The sequence below is a fragment of the Callospermophilus lateralis genome, chromosome 11, assembly GCF_048772815.1.
Source record: "Callospermophilus lateralis isolate mCalLat2 chromosome 11, mCalLat2.hap1, whole genome shotgun sequence".
NCBI classification, from domain to species: Eukaryota; Metazoa; Chordata; class Mammalia; order Rodentia; family Sciuridae; genus Callospermophilus; species Callospermophilus lateralis.
In genome coordinates, this window is record NC_135315.1 from 17,771,217 (window position 1) to 17,795,485 (window position 24,269).

Consider the following 24,269-nt stretch of genomic DNA (forward strand, 5'->3'; position numbering starts at 1 on the left):
AAGGTATGAACCATCACACTCAGTTGATAATAACTTTACTTTATTTATTTTGGCATTGGGGATTTAACCCAACTTTACCACTGAGCTACATCACCTGCCCTTTTTGTGTTTTATTTTGTTATAGGATCTTAAAAAGTTGCTTAAAGCTAGTTAAATTGATAAGACTGACCTCAAATTTGTGATCCTGCTGTCTAAGCCTCCTGAGTGGCTGGGATTCAGCCATGCACCACTGTGGCCAGCTATAACAACTTTTAAAATGGAATTGGTTCATCGATAAATGAGAAAGAGTAGCTGGGAGTTTGGCTCACAGATAGAGCACTTGCCTACCACATGCGAGGCCCTAGGTTCCTTTCCCAGCACTGCAAAATAAACAAACAGAAAAATAAAGGAGAAAGAGAACTGACATAGAATATGAAGCACACAGATGTGAAGGTAATTTAAGATAAAAAAGGAATTTCAAATCATGGTGAAAATAATTTTTCAATATTGTTCGGACCATAACAGAAATGCATAACCATTTGGAAATATTAATTTTTTTTTTTTTTACAAAGTTTTCTAGAATCTGCAACCCAGGTAAGGAGGGAGGAAAGGCAACTTGGGTGCACTGCCCAAGAGGGGGTGGGAAGTCAAGGTCATTCAGAAGGGGACCTGGGAGATGGCTGGGGGTGCTGCCTGTGGCTACAGACATAGCTAATGTGAATTACAAGTGAGGACAGTTGGGCCAGGGGCCCAGAGGAAAAAAAAGAGACCTTTTCTCAGAGGCCCACAGGGAAAATAGCTGACTGCCACGGATAAACAAAGGAATGGAGGTCTAGCCAGAAAGGACAGTGGTGCCTGGGGCCCCAGTGATCCTTAGAGTGGGATCTGGCTGGCCAGGCAACCACAGGGCTTGGTTCCAGTCGTGACTGAAGGAGTCTGTCTGGGTCTTTCCCCTGGTGCAAAGGAGTCACTGAAGGGCTGCCCGGGGACCAGGGGGTGGGGACTTAAGAAGTCACCAGGAGGAAGCTGGAAGGAGTAAGAACTAGGTATAGAAGAGGAGACCCAGGGAGAAGGCAGCTCATCCCTTTCTTTTTTGTGGAAGGCAGAGCTGTAGTAGAGGCAGGCTCTGGAGGCCCAGAGGGATCTCAATTTCCTCCCACAACTTAATCTCCTTGGAAACATCCTCTTGAAGCCCTCGGGGTAAGGAGGGAACAGGAAAGGGGGGCCACCCTGGTTGCCCTGAGGCTTGAGACAGCAGGTGCCTTGAGGGCTGGTCTGGGGTATTCCTTCTTGGATGGGGTCCAGAGAGGGTCTCTGGAGCAGGTGGTCTCTGGAATGTCCATGCTACAGGCAGCTGGGACACAGTGGCCAACTGGGGGCCAGCTGCTCAGCCTATCCCCTTGTCAGGCAAGGCCCCTCCCTTCTGTGTTTCCACAAAGGACTTTCTGTTTAGGGGCTGGGGTGGATGTTCAACCGTGGAGAAGTGGGTGAGGGACAGAGCAACATCTCCTCCTCCTTTGGAGGGGAGTGGAACCATGATTCCCATCCCTACCTGCTCACAGGCCTCAAGAGTCCAGGAAGCCCCTTCCAGTCCCACAAAAGCTGCCACCCTAGGGAGGCCAGTAAAGGAAGCAAAGAGGAAACTCTCCTCAAAAGATAAGGGAAGGAGGGACTGAGAACTCCCAAGAACCACCTTGGAATGAGCTATTCATGATTATGCAATGCCCTGAAAGTAGTAAAATTTATGGCTGCTTCCATTTGAGAGCAACTCCCACACAGCTGGCACTTAGCTAAGCCCTTAACTTGCTTTATCTCTTTGAAGACCCAAGTACAGTGGTCAAGAGCTCAGACTACAATCAGACCTAACCGGCTCCCAGGTCAGCAGTTGTGTGCCCTTGGGCAAATTTCTCAACCTCTCTGAGCTGAAGTTTCTTCATCTCCTGGGTCTGACCCCAGACCTCACAGTATGAATCACACTGTCCCCTGGGGCCACCTTCACTGCCTGGGCCTGCCAGGAGGAGTAAGGAGAGTAAAAGGGGAGAATGTTTTTCATGCCAGGCAGCATAGCCTGGGGGTCCCAGGATCCTGGACTGGCCCGAAGCCCCTGACCCGCTTTGAACAAATGAACACAGGGAACCCTGAATCAGAGAAGAACTCAGATGAGTCACTGGTCTCAGGACTCCTGGCCCAGTGTTCTCTCCGCAGTACCTCAAGGAGACCATGGTTTTCTAGTATAGGCCCTGAGTCTTTCCCTCTTGACTGGGTATATTCTGGAATACACCCAGAGTGAGTAAACTCACAGGGACAAAAAGCAGGTGGGTGGGTGCTCAGGTTGGGGAAGGGAGAGAATGGGAAATAACTGCTTAATGCATTTGGGGTTTCCTTTTGAATTGATATAGAACTAGGTTATCAAGTGGGGTACACACATAGCAAATGTACTAAATGCCACTGAATTGCTCTTTTGAAGGGTAAATTTCATAGTATGAGTTTCACATCTACTTTAAAGAGATGATAATACCTGTAGCTCATACCTAAGAGGAAGGAGAAGAGGGGCTAGGGAAGGTATCTGAGGGGCTGAGGTCTGGGGTTGGGGACACTGCAGAAACAGGCAAGCTAGAGATAGGGAAAAGGTTTGAAGGGGAGGTTCCCCGCTGCAGGGAACAAAGCAGCCTTTGATCGGTGGACTGGGGGCCTCTGGGCTTTAGGGAAAGGAGAGAGAGCCAGAAGAGGGAATCTGGAAGGCCAAGGGTGTTAGCAGCCGAGCTGCTTGCTTCCTCTCTGACTGGAAGCTGCTGGAGCATGGGGGCAGGGACCTCACCCTTCCCACTGTGTTTAATTTTCAGAGCAGCATCCCAGGACACTTTTAAAAACCCTGGCACTAATGGAATGAAATTGAACACGTTAAGTTGCAGGAAGATCAGCCACCGCCCACACCAGAGAAGTGAGGTTAGTCCTGGGCTGAGCCCGTGGGGCCTCCAGGCAGTAGGGAGACTTCCCAGGGCAAGGGGGCCTGCCCAGCGCCCTTGGTGGCTCAGCACTCCCAGGGGGAAGAGGCTGGGGGGGCACTATGGGCTCCTTTGTCAGACCCAGGAAGGAGAGTGGGGGCAGCTACAGGAAGTAAGGGGTGGGAAGTTCCCTCCTCCGGAATCTATCCCCCCAACCTCCTCCTCTCTCCCCACTTGCACAGCTCCTGCACATGCTCAGTGTGCCCATGAATTGGGTTGGCGGGGGAGGGCACTGACTGGCACCCCCACTTAAAGGGCCAGTGCCATCCTCGCTGTTCCCAATAGGGGCAATGGTACCTGGCCACACTGTCCCCACAACTGAGTTACTTCACCTCAGATGCCCTTCCCCGCTTCCTGGCAGCTTCCTCCTGACCCATTCCACTACCTCTGCCCACTCCACCACTCTTCTTCCTTAATCCCACTGCAGGTAGGGGCTGTCCCCTGGGCATTTTTACCTGGGGTTGGGAAGTCCCTGATGGGGAAAAAAGGGGCATCCTAGGCCAGCCAGGCAGTGGTGGTGGAAAGCTTTAGCAATCACTCCTGTGAAGTAATTGCTCTCTAGGCCCCTGGCCCAAGCGACCAAGAGGATCCTAGACAGTAAAGGGGCTGAGGGAAGGAAGTCAGTGAGCACTTGCTGGGCAAAGGCCTGGGGATGGGGGCGTGTATATGAGGAGATGTCTGTGGTAAACTGGAGCTTTGGTCATTGCAGTGGGATAGGCAGGAAGGGAAAACAGGGAGAGTACAGAAGGGACTTGCACCTGGCCCCCACCTACAGGTGACCCGGCTGTCCCTGGTACTGAGTCTCCATGATCATCATCCACACCCTTCACCTTAAGGTTGAAGCCCTTAAGTCAGGGGACCAGATTGGGACAGGAGCTGAAATGGACACTGTTCACTGACTCAGTCATTTCAGTCCCCCTTGACATGTCACTCACTGTAAGATCAGGCAAGGCGCGCAGCGACCAAACGAGGCAGATTTATAAAGGATGCCGAACAAGGCTTTATTTGAGATGTCATAGCTAACATACTCTTTGTTTTCTCACCCTGTCCCCACCAGCCTTGTGAAAATTAACTCACCTTGGTGTTGCTCAGGCCAAGAGCCCTTCAGCCATTTTGTGTTTGTGTGTGTATAGGGGAAAGATGGCAGTCTTCCCTCTCCAGGCTCCTCAGCTCCTGGGCCAAGAAGGGCCAAACTTCTCAGCTGCCCCCTCATGGACCCAACAGCCCACCCAGCTCCCCTCAGAGCCCCAACACCTTCTTCCACATGAGGCCGACATTCCACCCCCACACTCCAGCAGCCCTCTGGAATCTGCTACCCTCCTAGTAGCAAACACAGCCCTCCTGCAGGGTAAACAATCTTCCTCCTGCCCTCCCCCTCCCTCAGACTCCAGGCTCTGTTCTGAGGAATGTAGCAGCTGGAGGCTGGAGGCCTGGGGTTGCAGGCTAGCACCCTAGGGTAAGGCAGGCCTCTGGCTGGCTTCTCTGGAGTCTAGAAAGCCACTTCCTCTCTGAGTCTTGGGTTTCCCATCTGCAAAATGGAGACAATCATCCTTATTGCCTTTTCTCTTTTGATACTAGAGATTGAACCTAGGGGCATTTAACCACTGAGCTACATTCCCAGCCTTTTTTTTTTTTTTTTTTTTTTTTAACAAATATTGTTTTAAATTTTTGAGAGAGGTCTTGCTAAGTTGCTGAGGCTGGGCTTTGAACTTACCATCCTCCCTCCTCAGTCTCCTGAATCCTTGGATTACAGGCATGTGCCACCATGCCTGCGGCTCCCTGTTGTTCTGACACTACCTAGGGAGCAAAGGGATGGAGATGAAAGCCCTGGGCCAAGGTTCCAGGGGCAGATGCCCTAGGATGGGATTCTGTTTTCTCCTGAAACCTGTTCCTTCCTCAAATGTTTTCATCTTGCTTTGTTCTAGAAGCTAGAAGGTGCTGGCCAGGCCTGGGTGTGGCAGGGCAGAAATAAAAGTTGTCCTGGCAACATACAGGATTCGTCAACATTTCCATCCCTGGCAGTTCCCAGGCCTGAGCCCTTCTCTTGCCCAGTGTGGCTGGTTTGATGAGCACCTATAGGGGAAGCCAGGCTGGGTTGGCCTGGCCTCCACTCCTCCCAGGGCTGGTGGCTGAGAAAACATGGGCTCACTGGTGAGCTCACTTCCCCCAACACCACTGAAGTTAATCTGTGTTGCGAGCCAGACACCTGGTGCCAGCCAGCAAGGACACTCAGAGGGTGATGGAACAGACAGGGTATCTGCAGGAGGGTGGGTCTCAGTGACAGGGGAGTTGGCTCATTTCAGAGCCCAGTGATGGCTGGCAAGCTGGGGGCATCCGAATTCTCTCTGCCCAGGCAAAAGGCTTGCACTTCAGAGGAAACCGACCACACATGTGATTAGACCGAGAGGAGCAGGATGCACACAAAGTACCAGGGGCACCAGGGGAGCCAGGTGGAGCAGCTCTGCTAAGGCACTGTCCCCTCTGCCACTTTCCTTTAATTCCCAATAGGGGGATCCTTCCCTGGAGTGCTTACTTCTTTACTAATGTCTTTCCAGGAGTTAAGGAGACAAAAACATGATGACTAACCTCAGTCCAACCCTCTGCTGGGAGGAGGGGCTGTCAAGGACAAGGAGGCACAAGTACCTGGATCTTGTCTGGCCAAGTCCTCCAAACTACGGAGAAAACACAGGGAGTAAACCCTGAAGGAACTCCAGGCTTGGATCTTCTCTAAAACCCAGCTCCTTCTCTTCATGGCATCTGGGAGTACCAGGTTTGGGTGGAATCTGGGGGCTCCTGCCTGAGCTCCCTCTCACCTGTAAACCCTTAACACACAGAGGTAGCTCGAGGACACAGGGCACAGAATTCAGGCATCCTGGAGACCTTGACAGGATCCTATCTAGGGGTCCACTGTCCTCCCAGGCTTGGGGGAAAGGGGGAGGGGACTGGAACCTCTTTGAGATGGAAGTGTTTTTTTTTTTTTTGGCGGGGTGGGTATCAGGGATTGAACTCAAGGGCACTTGACCACTGAGCTAAATCTCCAGCCCTGTTTTGTATGTTACTTAGAGACAGGGTCTCACTGAGTTGCTAAGGCTGGCTTTGTACTCACATTCCTCCTGTCTCAGCCTCCCCAGCCACTGGGATTACAGGCCTGCGCCACTGTGCCCTTAGCCCTTGAGATGAAAGTGTTTTGATTCTCAGAAGAGCCGAAGTGAAATAAATCCTAGCCACTCCCATTGGGTCTCAGCAAGACCATTTAATTTTTTTGTAAAAAGTAAGATGACATCAAAGAACCAATTGTGGAAATGACAAGGTGGAAGTCTGAACCTGTTTCAGCTGTTCTCAGGGGGCACAGTGATTTCAAGAGTGCTTTTCACTTGCCACCTGTCTCTCTGAGACCCAGCTGGCCTGAGTGGCTGAGAATCAGGACAAGGTCCACCTGGCTCGGAGGCACCCCTAGGTGCCTGGCTCCTCATGGCGGCGGCTGCCCCCTCGGTTCCACATCTCCTTCTCCTGTCGAAGCCGCTGGTTCTCAGTGCGGAGCCTCTCTACCTCGGCGGCCAGCTCCTCCACCTGGTGACAGGGCTGCTGGCCCATGCGCCCCTGCAGCTGCTGCAGCCTCCGTGTCTCCTCTTCCGCCTGCGTTAGCCTCCGCTCCAGATCCAGGTAGTCTCTTACCAGCTCCTGCTTGCTGCGGCCCTGCAGGCTCTCAGTGTGATAGCGCTCATAGGCCTCAGAGAAGTCCCTCTGCTGGAACTCGCCATGATCTTGGCCCTGCCCGTCACTGTCCCCTGCCTCACTGTCCCCGCTGGAACCTGGGTGGGACGCCCCATAGGGTGGCACTTCAAGGTTGGGCTCCTCGGGGTCTCGGTCATTCATGAGAAACTGGGTGGTGTTGTAGGGTGCCACAGGCTGGCCTTTGGCAAACATCTCCTCGCGGACCCTGGAGGCCCTCTGGCTCTGCCTCTCATCGCGCTGCTGCTTCTCCGCCCAGCTCAGCTCCAGGTAGGGCCTCCAGTGCCGCTTGCGCTTGGATGGCCTCCTCCGGTGCTTCTTCCGGCCGAGCACCGCCTCTACTGAGCAACCCCCTGGGCTCCGGGTTTGGGGTCCGCCACAGTTCCAGCTCAGGCCACCGGCAGCCTGGGCAAGATCTTCATCCTCTGAATGGCTCTTTTTTCGTGGTGTCAGGGACAGGGAACTGCCACAGTCATGAGACTTAGTGGGTGTTTGGGGGCTCCCTGAATCACCAGAGGTCTAAAGAGGAAGTGGGGAGGAAAGTTGGATCACAAGCAGCTTATCCTTGGCCATGGAACCCTCCCCTGACCACCCAGCCTGAAGCCCCGCGCAACTCACCTGGTCATTCTATATTCCCTCACCTTTTTGCAATCATTTACCTGTCTACTGTCTGTGCCCCAACCTTCCCCAAGTAAACTCACCGGAAGAGCAGCATTTTACCTGAGTATTACCTTATCATTTCAATGCCTAGAACAATATCTGACACAGAGTAGGAGTTCCACAAATACTGTCTGAATGAATGGAGAAGAAGGAGCAACCTGGGATAGAAGATGGCCCCTGAGGCACTTGCTTGATCAGAAACCCAACTTGCTTTTCTCTCTTTCCAAAAAGCATGTCTTTCAAATGGAGCAGGCTTTGTGGGAACACAACCTATGTGCTTGCACAGAGGCCCACATTCAGAAAGATCCCCATGCTTAGCTTGATGCTATTATCCCTGTCTTGAAGTCCTTAATAACCTTTGAACAAAGGACCCCACAAATCATAAAGCCAATCCTGCTTCCAGGTCTTTGCATGGTCAACTCTTTCTCATCCTTTAGGGCTCAGTTCCAGTGCTCCCTACTCAGGGAGGCCTTCCCTGTCCACCATATGGAAGGCAGCCCCTCCCCAGTGACTTTGTATCACATCATGCACTTAACATCCCACAAAGCATTTAGCATGTTATCATTTATCATTGGTCTTCTTTCCCCTGAGAATGTGTCTTGTCTATTCAGTTCACCTCTTTACCCGATACATGAAACAGGGCAAGTGCTCAAGAAATATTTGTTAAATGAGCCAGGCATGCGCCTGTAATCCCAGTGGCTTGGGAGGCTGAAGCAGGAGGATCGTGAATTCAAAACCAGCCTCAGCAATAGTGAGGTGCTAAGCAAATCAATGAAATGCTATCTCTAAATAATATATAAAATAATAGGGCTGGGTATGTGGCTCAGTGGTTGAGTGCCCCTGAGTTCAATCCCCAGTAACCCTCCCCACAAAAAAATTTTTATTAAGTGATTAAAGCTTGGGCTGGGGATGTGGCTCAAGCGGTAGCGCGCTCATCTGGCATGCGTGCGGCCCGGGTTCCATCCTCAGCACCACATACAAACAAAGATGTTGTGTCTGCCGAAATCAAAAAAATAAATATTTAAAAAATTCTCTCTCTAAAAAAAAAAATAAAAAAATAAAAAATAAGTGCTTAAGGCTTATAAGATAGAGGGATCCAAAAGATGTTGGAAAATGAGACTCTATTTTTCTAGGGTAAATAAGATGGAGTGTGTTTATCTCAGGCAGAGTTGTATCACTCTTTTTTTTTTTTTTGGTCCCAGAAACTGAACCCAGGGATGCTCAACTACTGAACCAAGTCCCCAGGCCTTTTTTATTTTGAGACAGGGTCACAATAAGTTGCTGAGGCTGGCTTTGAATTTGCTATCCTTTTGCCTGGGTCTCCCGAACTGCTGGGATTATAGGTGTGTGTCACCATGCCTGGCTATATCACTCTTCTGTGTGAGTGGCAGAAAGAGGTCCTAACCAAAGAAAGGAAGGGTCAACTCCTTTCTGCAGTCAAGAGTTCCAGAACTTGCAAGAGGTGGAAAGGATCTGTCAAGACAGCATATGTGTGCTCAGGGCATCTGCTTATCTCTGTTGTGGTGAGCTTGGGAGTACTGAGTGTGGGGGATGGGGATAAATTGCTCTAAGTTTGTGGTTTGAGGGATTTCTAATAATAAACACAACAATTGGCATCTTGTTTTATAAAACACAACATGATTCTGAGCATGGGTCCCTAGAAGTGTAGGAAGTGTTTTGAGGGATGTGGTATTTGCAGCCCTGGAGAACTAGGACTGTTCATTTGTGTTGCTGAGACCCTAGGGAGAATTTCAGGGGAAAGGAGGTATGTTTGAATTTGAATAAGAGTGTGTATGTATGTGTGTTGTGTTACTTCACCTACAGGGAGATCACCCATAGACCTCAACCACCAGGGGATTGGGCCAACTAAAACAGAATTGCTGCCCCACCCACAAGAGGCAAGGCCACAGAGAACTCTGTAGCTAGCAGGTTGGCTTGTTTGTGTCATAATCATTTACCTGCTCCCAGCCCTCAATAAATGTCCCCTGGTAATCCTTCCCCCAACCCAAGCCAGCTCTGCCACCAAGCCCCACATGTTGCCTCCCTCCTGAAGGCTTATCCCTCTACCACCATTATCAATATCAGAGATAAGCTGTGTGACCTGAGTGAGTCATTTGCCCTCTCTGAACCTGGTAGCCCTGACATACCATGAATTCCAAATTCAACAAATCCAAGAAATATTGAAAGTGGTTATGCAGGATAAGTTGGAAGCTTCTCTGACCCCCAAATCTCTGATCTATAGGAAACAGTGAGAATGGGTACAGAAGGGTAGTGAAAAAGCATGAGCCAGGAGGGTTTGGGCTCCTGCTACCAGCCCAGAAGGTATTCTCTGAGGGCCTGATATCAGTCTGTTTCCTCTTCCTTGGATTATAGCCTAATCCAAGGAAGAGGAAACGAAACAATCCTAACCCCTAAACTCCATTGCAAAATTTGAACCCCATACTTTTTCCTGCTGTAGACTTGGTTCTTAGCCTGGCCAAAAGGCAAATTCAACCAAGTTATTTGTCCTTGAGATCAAGGCAAGGACCTGCAGTCAGAGGTCCTAAGTTTAAACCCTGGATCTGCTGCTTGTCAGTGGCATGATTCTGGAAAAGGTATTTCAGCTCTCAGAACCTTAGCTCCTGTAAATTGGAAATAATTCCTACGTTGAAGGGCTTCTAGGAGTTCATGAGACAACACAAATTTAGCACCTAACCTATCACCCAGGGCATAAGAGACTCATTTAAAAAACAGGTTTTTCAAATCTATCAACACATCTGAGACAAGAAGCTAGGATCCCAGAAGGCAGGTCCCAAGTGACTTGGAGGGTGGGCGCTTACCTTGGCCTCCTCCAGGGCTGCTGGTGACTTGCTATTACAGTTGGTCTGATTCAGAGTGGCCATCTTTTTCTTCTCCCAGTCTTTCAGCAGATGCCTTTAACTAGTCACACCTGCTTTGAACAACAACAGAAACCTAAGTCCTGAAGGAAAATTTTCATGAAGAATCTGGCTGGCCAGGAATTGTTTGTCCAGGCAGCGGCAGCCATTTTGTAGCACCAGGCTTGGACACCATTATTTTTAAACGAAGGCCCTAAAGCCTGCCTTTATGTCCTGGTTTTCACACCTCCAGCCAGAGTGGGGCCAAATGGGTTTAAGGGGCTATCTTCCTAGCCCTGTTCCACAAGGTCCCAGGCCAGGGCTAATGTCCTACACGGCCTTTTCATGTAAGTCACTGAGGCCTGAGTTGGCAGCTAGGAAACGTAGGACTAAATTTTGCTCTCTGCCAAAAACCGAGACTGCCCGGAAGGACTGGGAACGAGGTGGGTTTGTGGCTCCAAGAAAATGGGGTGCAAGCTCTTGGAGCCCCGAGTCTCCACTGCAGTCCGGACCCCACCTCCTCCCCAGGCAGGGATTCAGAAGGCAAAGTCTCTGCAAGCAAGACTGGGACCCCGGAGAGCCTGAGCTGAGACCTTTTTTGTCTACAGGGCCTGGCCTGCCTCCCTCCTTCTCCTCAGGACAGGAAAGAGAGGAGGAGGAAAAGAGAAGTCTTCGCACTACAGGCAGCTGGGAGGGAAAACCCAACTGGGTTAAGGATGGATTTCTTGGAAAGGGGAAATAATCATGGAAGGGAGGTTTTTTGCAGAGGTGGAACTGACCTATTTGCTGTCAAGAGCTATGCACACGACTACCTCTGTGTGTCTTTCTGTGCGACCGCCTGTCTGTGCAACTCCCAACGCCTCAGCCCTACCTCTTGCTGCAGTTGCAGCAGTTCTGACCAAGCTGCTCAGGCACTAAGGTTGAGGGGAGGGGACAGCCTGGAAGCGCAATGCCTGCTGGGGATTGTAGTTCTTCCAGACTGGAAATGCAACCCAAGGTCCTGTCACGTCAACAACCACACCCAGAACTCTAAAACCCATCTACCCTTGCGCGGGTGGCGTCCCGCGCTCTCCGCTGTCTTCTTTGATTGGTCAAATGATCTGCCAATAATTTCACTTTCTTCAACGATTAGCGGTGCGGAAGCACAACCGGATCCACCCACCCAAACTCAATTAAAGAGTTCATTGATGGCGTTAATCTTTACGGGGCAGAAAATAGATCCGGCTGAGGGGGGAGGGGCTACGCGCGCGGAGGGATCCCAGGCCCTTGAGGAAGGCGACGAGAAGCTCGGTGGCCGCCGCCGCCATTTTGGGCTGGGAGGAGGCAGCGGAGGGACTCGCTGCGCAGTGAGAGCACCCCATGGGGGGTGGTCCGGGCGCGGGGAGAGGCCGGGCCGAGTGGGCTGTCTGAAGTGGCGGCGTCGGGAGACGGCGGGGAGTGGGACCAGGGGCCGGGGAGGGTGATGGTTGGAGTCTCTCCCGCCGAGCCCGGCCCTCAAACTGTCCCGGCAGCCCCGCAGCTTCGCCGCTCACGTAGGGCGGGATTCTTGGCTAATTATCGCGTGTTTCCCGAGACCCCAACAGGACAGAGGCTGGGGAGACGTCTCCCCTTTGCTGTCCTCCCACTGGGGCGCTGGTCTCGAGACCGATTTCAGCCAATGCCTCTCCCCACCCCCACTCGGCCTGGGCATGGTGGCGGGGCCCAGCTTAGCGGGACTCCCACTTCGTCTAAGTAGGGGCGATGCCAGATTTCAGGCACTGGCGCCAAGGGGAAGGGCGGAGGTTGCCGCTCTGGTCGCCTGTGCCCCAAGTGTGGTAGTCTGCCGAAGGCTTCGAGGGCTGAGTCCGGAGCACCTTTCCGCACCCCACCCCCATTCCATACACCAAAGCCACCCCGCCTCCCGGGCTGCGAAAAGGAACTGTCCTCTAAGTATTGTAGCAACCATCAATTCCCTTGAGACACTTAGATGGGGCGGGGGACAGTGGAAAGACAACCTGCAGCCTCAGTGCTTGGGGATCTCTGAGCACTCTTGCCCTCAAGTTTTCTCCCATCCAGCCCGGGTTCTCGGAACGACCTGGCCTTACACGTCGCCAGCCACTTTTGGAAACTCCTAAAGTGTGCTGTCCACTTCTCTTGAAAGTTTACACCAAAGGAATGAGGTTCAACCCTTTACGGGGTTGGAACACACCATAATTCAGAATCACCATGGCCCAGAATAAAAACGGAATGGCCCTTTTGAGATGCTTAAAAAACATCTGTTTACGTTTTGAAATCCGAGCTGTAACTTGGGGAGGAATGGCTGCCCTCCTAAAGGGAAAAAAGAACTAATTCCAATGTAATCTCTGTAAGACTACAAGATCTTTCCAGTTTAAAGAATTTTGTTTCACAGACTAAACAAAATGGGGGAATATTTTGCATGCCACTAATGCATTGTTAAGAGAGAATCCCCTGTAGATCTAAAAGCCACAAAAGTAGGAATGGCAGTTTTGATCTACTCAAATAGTTGGCATTTAGGAGGTGTGGGAAACCTGTTTTGAAAGAATAAACTCAACCCTAAAATTATAGCTGTTATCAGCTTCTTAAAGACTGAAAAAGTTTGATGTGAAGTTGTATTAAATTAAACTTCTTTTTTTTTGTGTGTGTGTGGGGTGGATAGTACTGGGGACTAAACCCAGAGTTGCTCTACTGCTAAGCAACATCCCCAGCCTTTTTATATTATTTTGAGACAGGATCTCACTAAGTTGCCAGGCTGGCTTAGAACTTGTGATTCTTCTGCCTTAGCAGCCTGAGTCACTGGGATCACAGGCCTGTGCTACCAAGTGCAGCCAGATAAAACCATCTTATTTCCTACTGCTTGAGAGCTAAATTTCAGAGAGATTTGTGGCTCAGGGATATCTTTAAATCATAGTTTGTCGCTAAAATGTCACTTGAAATAATGCCTAAGTAGGCTCTGAAGTAGGTGGGTGACTGGCCAGGGAACTTTGCCTCTGTAGGTACCTTGTGATGAGTTATCATTACTAGTTACAGATGGTTAAATTGTTCCTAAGCCTTTGACTTTAATAGCAAAAACCAAGAACCCTGAAAATTTCTTCAGAATTGGAATGCTGCTGCTCCTGTTAGTAGTTTTCCTTAAGTCATATGAGTGGCAGTTTCATAGCTTTAACTCTTTTCTTCCTCCACCCCTCAGATGTTCTCAGAGATTTTTTTTTTTTTTTTGGTACTGGGGTTTGAACCCAGGTATGCTTTACCAATGAGTTACATCTCCATATCATTTTATTTTTTGTTTTGAGACAGGGTCCAGCTAATCTGTTTAAGACTTTGCTAAATTGCTGGGCATGGTGGCACATGCCTGTAATCCTGGCGGCTCTTAGGAGGCTGAGGCAGGAGGATCTCAAGTTCAAAGCCAGCCTCAGCAACTTAGTGAGGCCCTAAGCAATTCAGGGAGACCCTGTTTCTAAATAAAATATAAAAAAGGGCTGGGAATGCAGTTCAGTGGTTAAGTGCCCCTGGGTTCAATCCCTGATACCAAAAAAAAAAAAAAAAAAAACTGCTAAATTACTGAGGCTGGCTTTGAATTTGTGATCCTCTTGCCTCTGAATCCTGTGCTGTTGGAATACAGGTGGGCACCATTGCACCTGGCTTCTCAGATTGCAAAAATAGATTCACCCTTGAGAAGTATTCCCCCCACCCCTCAGTATTTGGGGTTGAACCCAGAGGTGCCTTACCACTGAACTACTCACCAATCCTTTTTATTTTGAGACAGTCTTTTCAGTGGCCCAGGGTGGCCTCAATTTGGGATCCTCCTACCTCAACCTCCAGAATAACTAGGATTACAGATGTATACCACCATACCTGACTTGACTGGGGTCCTTCATCCAAAATTTGAACTACTTAATTCCTGACTGAAATGTCAGTACACTTGATTCATCCTATAGTTTGATTTTGGGCACATTCAACTATACACTGATCAAGAGAAGATGAGTAAGGAAAAACTAACACTAAGTTGGAATCAAATTAAATAGTCATAGGAGCTGAAAGGGTTATTTTTGTAGTTCTTTTGTCAAGAATTTATTGGAGGAGGATCAGCCTCTTGTGATTCATCCACCATTGTGAAGTATTCTAGTTAAACCTTTGGATGCTAAGTGGTGATACCGCATCAGGTACAGAAATTTGTTACTTATTTATAAATAAAAGCTTAACCATTTTTAAGGTTGACTTAGAAGCTTTTCCATTCCTTTGTAAGAAAAGTTGTGAATAAAACCAGTTTATTAGCCAAGCATGGTGGTGCATTCTTGTGCTTAGTTACTTGGGAGGCCAAGGTAGGAGTGCAAGTTTAAGTTGTGAATAAAACCAGTTTATTAGCCAAGCATGGTGGTGCATTCTTGTGCTTAGTTACTTGGGAGGCCAAGGTAGGAGTGCAAGTTCAAGCCCAGCCTGGGCACCATAGTGAGACTGCCTTCTCAAACAAACAAAAGAGTTTATTAATGGCCCCCTGGTAACCTACTGCACAAAAACACAGGCCTATGCTTGGAGGTTAGGAACTTAAAAGTTCTATTTCTGTACACACTACCACTGACTGGTTGGCTTGGCTAGAGGCCAAATTCTGATGATGAAGCCAGTCATTTCTTGAGCCTGTTCATCCAATGTCCAACCAGACCTTCAACTTCCTCCTCAGCTCTCCCCTTACAAATGAGTTTCTACAAGCCTGTATGCCTCAGTTTCCTAATTTGAAAATGATGTCAGTGCTACCTCCCAACTTCTCAAAAAGTTTTTCGGATGCAAGCCGGGTGCAGTGACACATGCCTGTAATCCCAGTGGCTCTGGAGGCTAAGGCAGGAGGATCAGGAGTTAAGCCAGCCTCAGCAATTTAACGAGGCCTTAAACAATTCAGTGAGACCCTATCTAAATAAAATTAAAAAAAGGACTAGGGATGTGGCTCACTAGTTAAGCACCCCTGGGTTTAATCCCTGGTACCACTAAAAAAAAAAAAAAAAAAAAGTTCAGGATACATGTCAGTGATAGAGTTGTTTCCTGGCATGCTTGAGGCCTTGGGTTCGGTCCCCAGTGCTGCCAAAACAAAACAAAAAAGGCAGCTGGGGGCTGGGGCTGGGGCTCAGTGGCAAAGCGCTTACCTAGCATGTATGAGGCACTGGGTTTGATCCTCAGCACCACATAAAAATTAACAAAATAAAGGCATTCGTCCATCTATAACTACAAAAAAAAATTAAAAAAAAAAAAAAGTTGGGAAGCCTGTCTTCCCAAGTATGTCCATGGCTTTCCAGAAAAGACTAGCCATCCAAGTAAAAGGAAATGTGTGAGCTGCCAGCCTTGGCAACATAGTGAGACCCTGTCTCAAAAAGGATTGGGAATGCAGCGCAGTGGTAAGAGTACTTGCCTGTCATGTGCTGGAGGAAAATGTTATGTTGTGCAGTGGGCTGGGGTTGTAGCTCAGTGGTAGAGAGCTTGCCTAGCATATGTGAGGCACTGGGTTCAATCCTCAGCACCACATTAAAAAAAAAAAAAAAAAGGTATTGTGTCCATCCACAACTAAAAAGAGCTTAAAATGTGCAGTGTTGAGTAACAACTAGAGAGGAAGATGAAACTGACCTATTAGATATTCCTTCCATACCTAATTTTGATGTTTTGCTTTACTGGAAAGTTGTACTGGGGTTATTCAGGTATTTAGAATTATGTGTTTAGCTGGGCGCAGTGGTACACACCTGAAATACCAGCTACTTGAGAGGCCGAGGCAGGAGGATTGCAAGCTTGAGGCTAGCCTCAGCAACTTGGCAAGATCTTGTGTTAAAGACCTGGGGATATAGCTTAATAATAGATCAGAGGTCTGGATTCAATCCCCAGTGTCCAAAAAAAAAAAAAAATTTTTTTTTAAAATATCAAGTTTCATAATTCCAAATTAATGTCTTCCTCTTACTCTTTGAAGGCAAGGACAAGCTCTAGCCTTAACAGAGATTTTGCTGTAGTTTTCCCAAATTCTTGTGTATAGAGCACTCAAGATTTGTTTTCAGAGTTTTCTTTTGGAATGTACCTTTGTTCGCTAGAGACTGGGATTTAGTTGGGGGGCGGGGATGGGGGGAGTGGTGCTGGTGCTGCTAGGGCTAGGGATTGAACCCAGGGGCATTTTACCACTGAACTACATCCCTGGCCCTTTTTAAATTTTTTTTTTTTTTTTTTTTTTTTTTTGAGACAGGGTCTCCCTAAATTGGTTAGAGCCTCACTAAATTGCTGAGACTGGCCTTGAACTTGCAGTCCTGCTTCAGCTTCCTGAGGTGCTGGGATTACAGTCCGAGCCACTGTGCCCAGGGGAGATTCAGGACTTTTTTTTTTTTTTTTTTTTTGGTACTGGGAATTGAACTCAGGGGCACTCAACCACTGAGCCACACCCCAGCCCTATTTTGTATTTTATTTGGAGACAGGTCTCGAAGAGTTGCTTAGTGCCTTGCTGTTGCTGAGGCTGGCTTTGAACTTGCTATCCTCCTGCTTCAGCCTCCCCAGCTGCTGGGATTACAGGATTTTGCCACTTCGTGCAGCTGATCCAGGACTTTTAACACTTCACACAAAATCAGTGGTTGTGATTAAAAGAATTCAGCTTTAGATAAGAGTTTATAATTTCTTCTGAATTCTTGCTCTACTTGAAAAAAATTAGGCCCAGTGTAGTTGCTCTTGATGTTATTTTGAGGGAACAATCACACTAGGTATTTCAAATGAGTTGACGATTTACTATAGTAGCTCAACCATTTGAATTTTGTTGGCGTGCAATGGTTTATTAATGAACCACTAGGATTATTCCTCCTGTTACCCGTGTTATTTTATCATTTGTCATAATTGAACTACTCTAAGTAAAACCAAGAAAAAATTTACTTGAGAGGATGGTAAGAGCTGAGTTATTGATCTGCCTAAGCCCAACCTTTTGTTTTTTCAAGAACCATAAGGGTAAGGTTTCCAGTATTCAAAGACAATTGGCAAAAGTTGGCCAAAGATTCAATCTTTGCCTGCTAGATTATATATTTTGTTCCAATTGCAAAGAATGACTGTTATTACCCTTCAGTCAGCAACTCTGATGATGTTCAGGATCCAAATTTTGACATTTTTCTTGTTTTAAAATTGCTTTTCTGACTGGGGATTTAGCTCAGTGGTAGAACTACAATAAAAAAAATACAAATTAAAATAAAAATTTTTATTTATAATACCAACCATTTATGCTTTGTATGAAAAAGTCAGTGAAGTTTATATTCCCATGATCTTGCCTGTGTAAATATGAAAAAGTTACTCCCCCCCCCAGAAAAATAATAAAGCCCCATGAACTCAAGTGTATTTAAGGTAGATAGATGCAAGTAATGTCTTAATTATAGCCTACTTTTCACCACACTGTTGTGAATATTTTCACCAACTATTAGGAGTATAAATGGCCAGGGAACACTCACGACACTATCTAATGTTTGATTAAATACAGTCAGCCTTTGAGTTTCTGAAGGTAGACTATTCAGTTTTGGATTTTGTTTTTAATTCTATGGAGTCCCTCTTTGATCTAACTTTTTTTACTGAGTTCTAACTTTTAAAATCATTAGGATAAAGTGTATTTATTTACATTTCCCAAGAAGAGGATTTTTATTTTATTCTTGGTGAAGCAAACATTGAAACACTGGCCTGCACAATAGCACTTGCTTGTAATTGCAGCAATTTGGGAGACTGAGACAGGAGGATCACAAGTTTGAAGCCAACCTCAGCAGTTTAGTGAGAGCCTAAGCAACTTAGTCAGACATTGTCTCAAAAATAAAAAGGAGTGGGGTATAACCCAGTGGTTAAGCACCCCTGGGTTCAAACTCAAGTATTCCCCCCCTAAAAGTTGAAACACTAATCAAATTGTTAGGCATCTGCTCAGGCAGTTTAAGCAGAATGATTAAACAGAATCAATAATCATGCCAGTAGTACCTCCCCTCCCCACACCTCCATCAGGGCATCATGCATGTACTCTATCATTGTCCCATATACCCAAATATACCCAGCCCTGTATACCTGTTTTTTTTGTTTTTTGTTTTTTTTGGAGTTGGGGTATAGGGGATTGAACTCTGGGGCACTCAACCACTGAGCCTTATCCCCAGCCCTGTTTTGTATTTTATTTAGAGACAGAGTCTCACTGAATTGCTTAGTGCCTAGCTTTTTGCTGAGTCTGGCTTTGAACTCAGAATCCTCCTGCCTCAGCCTCAAAATGCTAGGATTACAGGCATGTGCCAGCGCATCCGACTGTATCTTAATTTTGTTTTTGTTTTTTAGTACTGGGGATTGAACCCAGGTGTATTCAACCACTAAGCCACATTCTCAGCCCATTTTGTATTTTCAGGCAGGGTCTCGATAAATTGCTGAGGCTGGCTTTGAACTTTTGATCCTCCTGCCTCAACCTCCTGAATCACTGGGATTACACTCCTGCACCACTGTGTCTATCTTTTTTTTTTTTTTTTTTTTTTTTTAATATATATGTTTTAGTTGTAGGTGGACACACTACTTTATTGTATTTATTTATTTTTATGTGGTGCTGAGGATCGAACACAGGGCCTTGCATGTGCTAGGCGAGTGCTGTACCGCTGAGCCACAACCCCAGCCCCCTGACTGTATCTTTTGTGCTCTTTAAATCCTTACAATTATATGAAGTAGGCATGGCAATGCTTACTTCTGTTTTGTTGATAATAAGGAGGCTTAGAATTTGAGATGTGTCTAGGATTTCACTGTTAGTTCATATCAAAGATATGACTAGGACCCTGGTTGTCTAATTCCTATTATATCTAGTCTTTCGCTTCCTATTTTTTAGATATACTCCCTTGTTTTTTCCCCCAGCACTGGGGATTGAACCCAAGGGTGTCTACCACTGAGCCACATCTCCAGCCCTTTGTGAGACAGTCTTCCTAAATTGCTAAGGGTCTCACTAAGTTGCAGAGACTGGCCTTAAAATTGTGATCCTGTGTCAGCCTCCTATGTCTCCCATTACAGGCTTGCATCACCGTGCCAGGCTGACCTAGTCCTTTTTTTCAGAACTAAACCAATATGGAACTCCCTAGTCCTCTCCCTCAAAATTGAAATCTGAAGGACCGTGTCTCCTAATGACCTCTGTTATAGGCTAGCCCAGGAAAAGCTGTCCTTACTCAAGGGAGGATAAAGTTCTGTCCAACTAGTTTGTCAGTTTGGGAAGCCATTTTCCCCTGGTTGGTTACCCAGGTCCCAATATGAGAAAGGCAAGAAACTGAAATGTCTTAATTTGTAAGCCCATTCTTTTGAAAGGCTCAGTTAAAATGTTTTGCAAAGGACTTTAGTAAAAGGCTCATAGTTGGCTAGGGGATCATTTGTCATCACAACCCGGTTACTATAGGCAACTTGGCTTCTTTGTTGGGAGAGCAGTAGATTAGCCAAGTGTCTTAATGTAGAAAGTGTTAATAGAAAACATGTTTTGCATAAACTTCATTCTAAGAACATAAATGGCAATAAGTATAGGGAAATGCAAGTGCCTTTGAAAGCAAGATTCCGACAATGTTGCATAACTCAAATCAAATTTGAGAGTTACTTAGAACTAAATATTTGTATGTTTTTTGACTGGACTTGTCTCCTAAAAGTAGAACACTTTTTTTTTTTTCTTTTTCTGATAATAAACACATTTGTAGTCTTTCCAAGATTGATTTTGGAAATTTCATGTGTCTAATGGTAGGGGAAATAGGTTCTTTCTAATTAAATCCTCCATAAGAAGAGGATCTAAAATCGGAGATTATCACTGCTGCATCCTGTAGTGCAGTCAAAATGAGGCATGGCTCTGCACAGTAAAGCCAGAGGGCACTGTTGCTGCCACCTTTCCACCAAACATTTTTTCTTGTGCTGCTGCATGATGTCATAGTAGACGAAAAATTAAAAACACGAAGAAAACTATTTCAAAATAGACATTTAATGTAATCTTTAGGCCAAGGAAAAACCCGGATAATACATTGTCTCCAGTGAACCGCCTACCAGAACAGGATGAGTGCAGTCCAGTTTTGAAGGCCCTCATTTCATCCTACTGGCATAATTCCCCTTGATTTGTTGATTTGTATATACTACTTATGCATCAGAAGGTGCACTCTTGAAGTTCCCACCACCTCCACTATTGTTATTTAGCTTCAAATGCTGGCTTCCCAAAGGGAGGGGTTTCTTCTCCTTTTCCTACAGAGGTTCTTAACCTTCAAGGAGTTTGACATCTCATGACTCTTAACTCCATCCCCAGAAAAAAATGTGCATATGACACAAGACTACATACAATTTTGTGGGTTCAGGGACCCAAAGGCCCCCTGTGGTTTATAAGGCCCCAACTTAAGAAACCCCTGTGCTAATGATTTAAACAATAGTTTCCTTAGGGAAACAGGACAAGTGAATGAGGACTGGGTAAACCATGGTGACAGGAAGGAAAGGTCATTTTATTTTTTACTATTTTGGGGACAAGAATTAGTTCTCAGGGCCACCCTGCATTTTTTAAGAGCAGAGCTACTCAAGAACAAAAGCAGCTGTAAGCATAGTTAAGGAGACAGTACAGAATAGTTGCTGTATAAGAAACATGCAGGGTCCCTCCTTCAGCATCCAAGAACCTCATCTAACTAGAAGTTTTTCTTTTTATATTGGGGATTGAACCCAGGGGTACTTTACCACTGACTTCAATCCCCAGACCTTTTTATTTTTTGGAGACAATGTCTTGCTAGGCTGCCAAGGCTGGCCTCATGCTTGTGGTGATCCTCCTACCTCAGCCTCCCCAGGTACCTGGGATTACAACCATGCACCACTTCACTGCTTTACATTGGATTTACAGTGATGTGTATTTCTAACTTAGTTCAACCCTCATGGAAGGGTGGACAACTTTTTTTTTTTTTTTTTTTTTTTTGGTGTAAGCACTTAGGTATTGGACAATTAGGGTAAGTCCTTGGTAAGTTTAATATTCCCTACCTTCAAACATCTCAGCATAAAGAGCCACCTGCCACTGCCAAGCACCATGTTACAGGCCTATAATTCCAGCTACTAAAGTGGCTAAGGGCAGGAGGATTGGAAATGTGAGGCCAGCCTCAGCACATTACAGAGACCCTGTCTCAGAGAATCAAAAGGGTTGGGAATGTAGCTCAGTTGTAAAGTGCCATGGGGTTCAATCCCCAGTACTGAAAGAAACAACTGTCCCATAAATTTACCTAATCTAATCACTGCTTATACTAAGAAAGCAAGGTTTACTAAGAGCCTCATCCAAGCATCCAGGAACTTCTAGCCCTGTGGGGGTGGAGAGGCAGATAGGGAGGGAAGAATTACTAGAAACCAACTTGTAGGAATGAAGGCTGTTAGTTGTCTATCCTAACAAACTGCCAAATTGTGTTAGTAGACTTGAATGGCCATCAAGAAGCAGAATTAAAATTAAGCTTCTGACTGTAGCTTCTGTGCACTCTCCAAAACATTTCTCCAACATCATGAAAGAAAACCAAGGCACTAGAAAGCAAGCACACTTTAAGTATTTAAGATAATCAAATATTTATATTTTGGCTGAACTGTATATTGAAGCATACTAAAACCTATTCATTGTTGGGGGGGTCACAAATCAAAAAAAAAAAAAAAAATTCTCCCATTTTTTTTTTTTTCAAACTGACAATGACTATTTCATCATCTCTCCTCAAAAATGTAGTCATAAATCAAGAGTTAGGTCTAGAAATCACACTGAAACTATGTTACATTTACAAATATTAAATTTATTATAACTAGAATGAATTTAATGGTTCTCAGATTTGGCCACCTTGTAGCTCCGCTTAAGGAGGGGATTTTTTTAAACAGAAAAATGCATTATAACTTGGTCAAATTACTTACACATTAAAAAAAAAAATCCTTCTAAAAAGGAAAACAAGAAAAGCAACTCTTCAGTTTCACATAATTAAAGAACAGGAGAAAGCACGCAAGCTACATCATAGCTAAATTTACCAAACCAACCAAAGCCGGGGGATTTTCTCTTCTGATTATGTGTCATAAAAAGGTCCGCTGTCTTATATACACATGTATATAATGTTACATTCCAGCACTGTAAAAAGTCCCCTTTGCCCCCTCCCCGCAAGTTTCAGTCTAGTCTCCAAACTTGGAAAGTGGCGCACGCTCCTGCTGCCGGTGCAGTTCGTTCTCGGTCAGCAGCTGGAGGTTCTCGGCGCGCAGTCGGTCCAGCTCCAGCTCCAGCTCCCGCACACGAGCGTCGTCACCCAGTCGCTTGCTTTCCAGCCGCAGCCGGTTGTTCTCGTCCTCCATGCGCGAGAGGCACTTCTCCAGCTCCAGGTACTCTTTGATGAGCTCCTGCTTACTCATATTCTGCAGGCTCTCCGCGTGGTACCGCTCGTACGTCTCCGAGAAGTCCCGCTGCAGAAACTCGCTGCCGTCCCCTCCCATCCCGTCGCTACCCCCGTCCTCTTCACCGGCTTCTTCCATAAAGTCCTCATCGCTAGTGTCGTCGGATTTGGCGGCGGTTCGTTTGGGGTAGAGCCCGGTTTTGAGATCTGGCTCCTCCTGGTCGTGGTCATCCATAAGGAACTGCGTGGTATTATAGGGCGCGACCGGCTGGCCCTTGGCGAACATCTCAGCTCGAATCCTGGAAGCTCGCAGGCTCTGTTTCTCATCGAACTTTTTCTTCTCTTCCCAGGTCAGCTTGTAGTACGGTTTCCAATGCCGCTTTTTCTTGGAGGGGCGTCTCCTATGTTTCTTCTTGCCTAGCTGTCTCTGCTGTTGTCCCCACGCCTCCTCTCCCCCAACGGCAGAAGCCCCCAACTTGTTGGCCTCGTTGTCATGACACGGCTGGGCAAGCGCCTCGGACGTCGGTTCTCCTCCCGCCGGTGAGGAGACTCCGCCAGCCGACATGTCGTCCCCATTTTGGCCCTTCTCGCCCACTTCCAGGAAGCTTGATTCTGGACAGGCCTGGGTCTGCAGGGGAGGAGGATGGGGCTCCAGACTCCCTTCCCCCTCTGGCCCCGGCCGGCCACCCGACTGGGGGGACGCTCTCGATTGCCACCTACCGTCCTCCGCGGGCACCCTCTCCTCCGCGCCTGGGGGGCTCTCAGGGTTCCGTTCTTCATGGACAACAGCAGCACCTGTACAGTTGCTAGTTTGAGGCTGGTGTTGATATTCTGACAAGAGTGGTTCGGCCATGACTAGAAGAGTCCGCGAAGTTTGAGGAATTTTGTCTGTAAGTCCTTAAGGGAAAAAGAGGTTTATCTTTTCTTTTAAAATATGTCCAACAGTTCTCTTCGGTCTGTAATTTCTGCAGTGACGCCTTTAGCCAGTCCTTCTGTCAGCAAACTCCAATCCCAACTTGGGAGCTCAAGTCAGTAAAGGGTTAAGCGCCCACAGTGCGGCCAGCTAGCGGGTCCGAGGGGTGCAGCGGCAGCAACAGTACGTAACGTGCGGACTGGGTGGGCTTCAAACCTCCCCGCCGAATGCCCCCACGATCGAGGAGTTGGGCAAGAAGATGAGATTAAGTCCAACGGGTTAAGTTCAGCCCCGAAGGGGTTAAAACTACCCGATGACGCTTTCTCCGAGGGGCCGAATCCACAAAGGGTTAAATCCCCTGCCGCAGAGCCCACAAGGGGTTAAAGTCCCAGAGCCACCTCCTCCCACTTCCACGGGTGTCGCTCCAGCCTGAGCTCCCAGTTCCCTAGGCCCGGCCGGAGCCTTAGCCGAGGACAGACAAACTCATCTCCCCTTTGGCTCGATGCTCTGCTCAGCTCAATTCTCCTCCGCCTCCTCCTCTTTTCCTCCCTCCCTCCTCCCCTTTCAGACAGCTCCTCTTCCGCCTCCTTCCCCGACTTCCCCTCCCAACCTGCCTCTCCACCTGCCAACTTCCAACTGCTGCCTCCCAGCCCTCTGCGCCCCTTTTATATAGAAGTCTGTTCGTCCCCCCCATGCGCATGCGTAACGGAGTACCCATCACTGGATGCCGGGAGTCGTAGTTTCCATCTTTCAGGCCCGCCATCCTCGCGCGCCGTGCGACGTAGCCAATCTCAGA

At 47.4% G+C, this 24,269-nt stretch overlaps 2 protein-coding genes across 2 annotated transcripts; both read right to left on the reverse strand.

Moving 5' to 3' along the window:
* Nucleotides 1-6,272: 6,272 nt before the first annotated feature.
* Nucleotides 6,273-11,111, reverse strand: Hexim2 (HEXIM P-TEFb complex subunit 2). Its single transcript, XM_076870601.1, has 3 exons — nt 11,011-11,111; nt 10,196-10,305; nt 6,273-7,235 (listed from the first exon to the last, which is right to left on the reverse strand). Exons 2-3 carry the CDS (start codon nt 10,256-10,258, stop codon nt 6,438-6,440), a joined length of 861 nt encoding a protein of 286 aa, XP_076726716.1. The 5' UTR covers nt 10,259-10,305; nt 11,011-11,111; the 3' UTR covers nt 6,273-6,437.
* A 9,045-nt stretch (nt 11,112-20,156) lies between these two features.
* Hexim1 (HEXIM P-TEFb complex subunit 1) lies at nt 20,157-24,077 on the reverse strand. Its single transcript, XM_076871276.2, has one exon. The coding sequence runs from the start codon at nt 23,411-23,413 to the stop codon at nt 22,346-22,348; it is 1,068 nt and encodes a 355-aa protein (XP_076727391.1). The 5' UTR covers nt 23,414-24,077; the 3' UTR covers nt 20,157-22,345.
* Between the last annotated feature and the right edge of the window lie 192 nt (nt 24,078-24,269).

Bases quoted from the DNA above. Each gene is read 5' to 3' on its own strand.
- Hexim1 (XM_076871276.2), bottom strand. From the start codon at position 23,413: ATGGCCGAACCACTCTTGTCAGAATATCAACACCAGCCTCAAACTAGC.
- Hexim2 (XM_076870601.1), bottom strand. From the start codon at position 10,258: ATGGCCACTCTGAATCAGACCAACTGTAATAGCAAGTCACCAGCAGCC. The intron at 7,236-10,195 runs GTAAGCGCCCAC...CTTCCTCTTTAG, and splicing joins CAGCCCTGGAGGAGGCCAAG to ACCTCTGGTGATTCAGGGAG.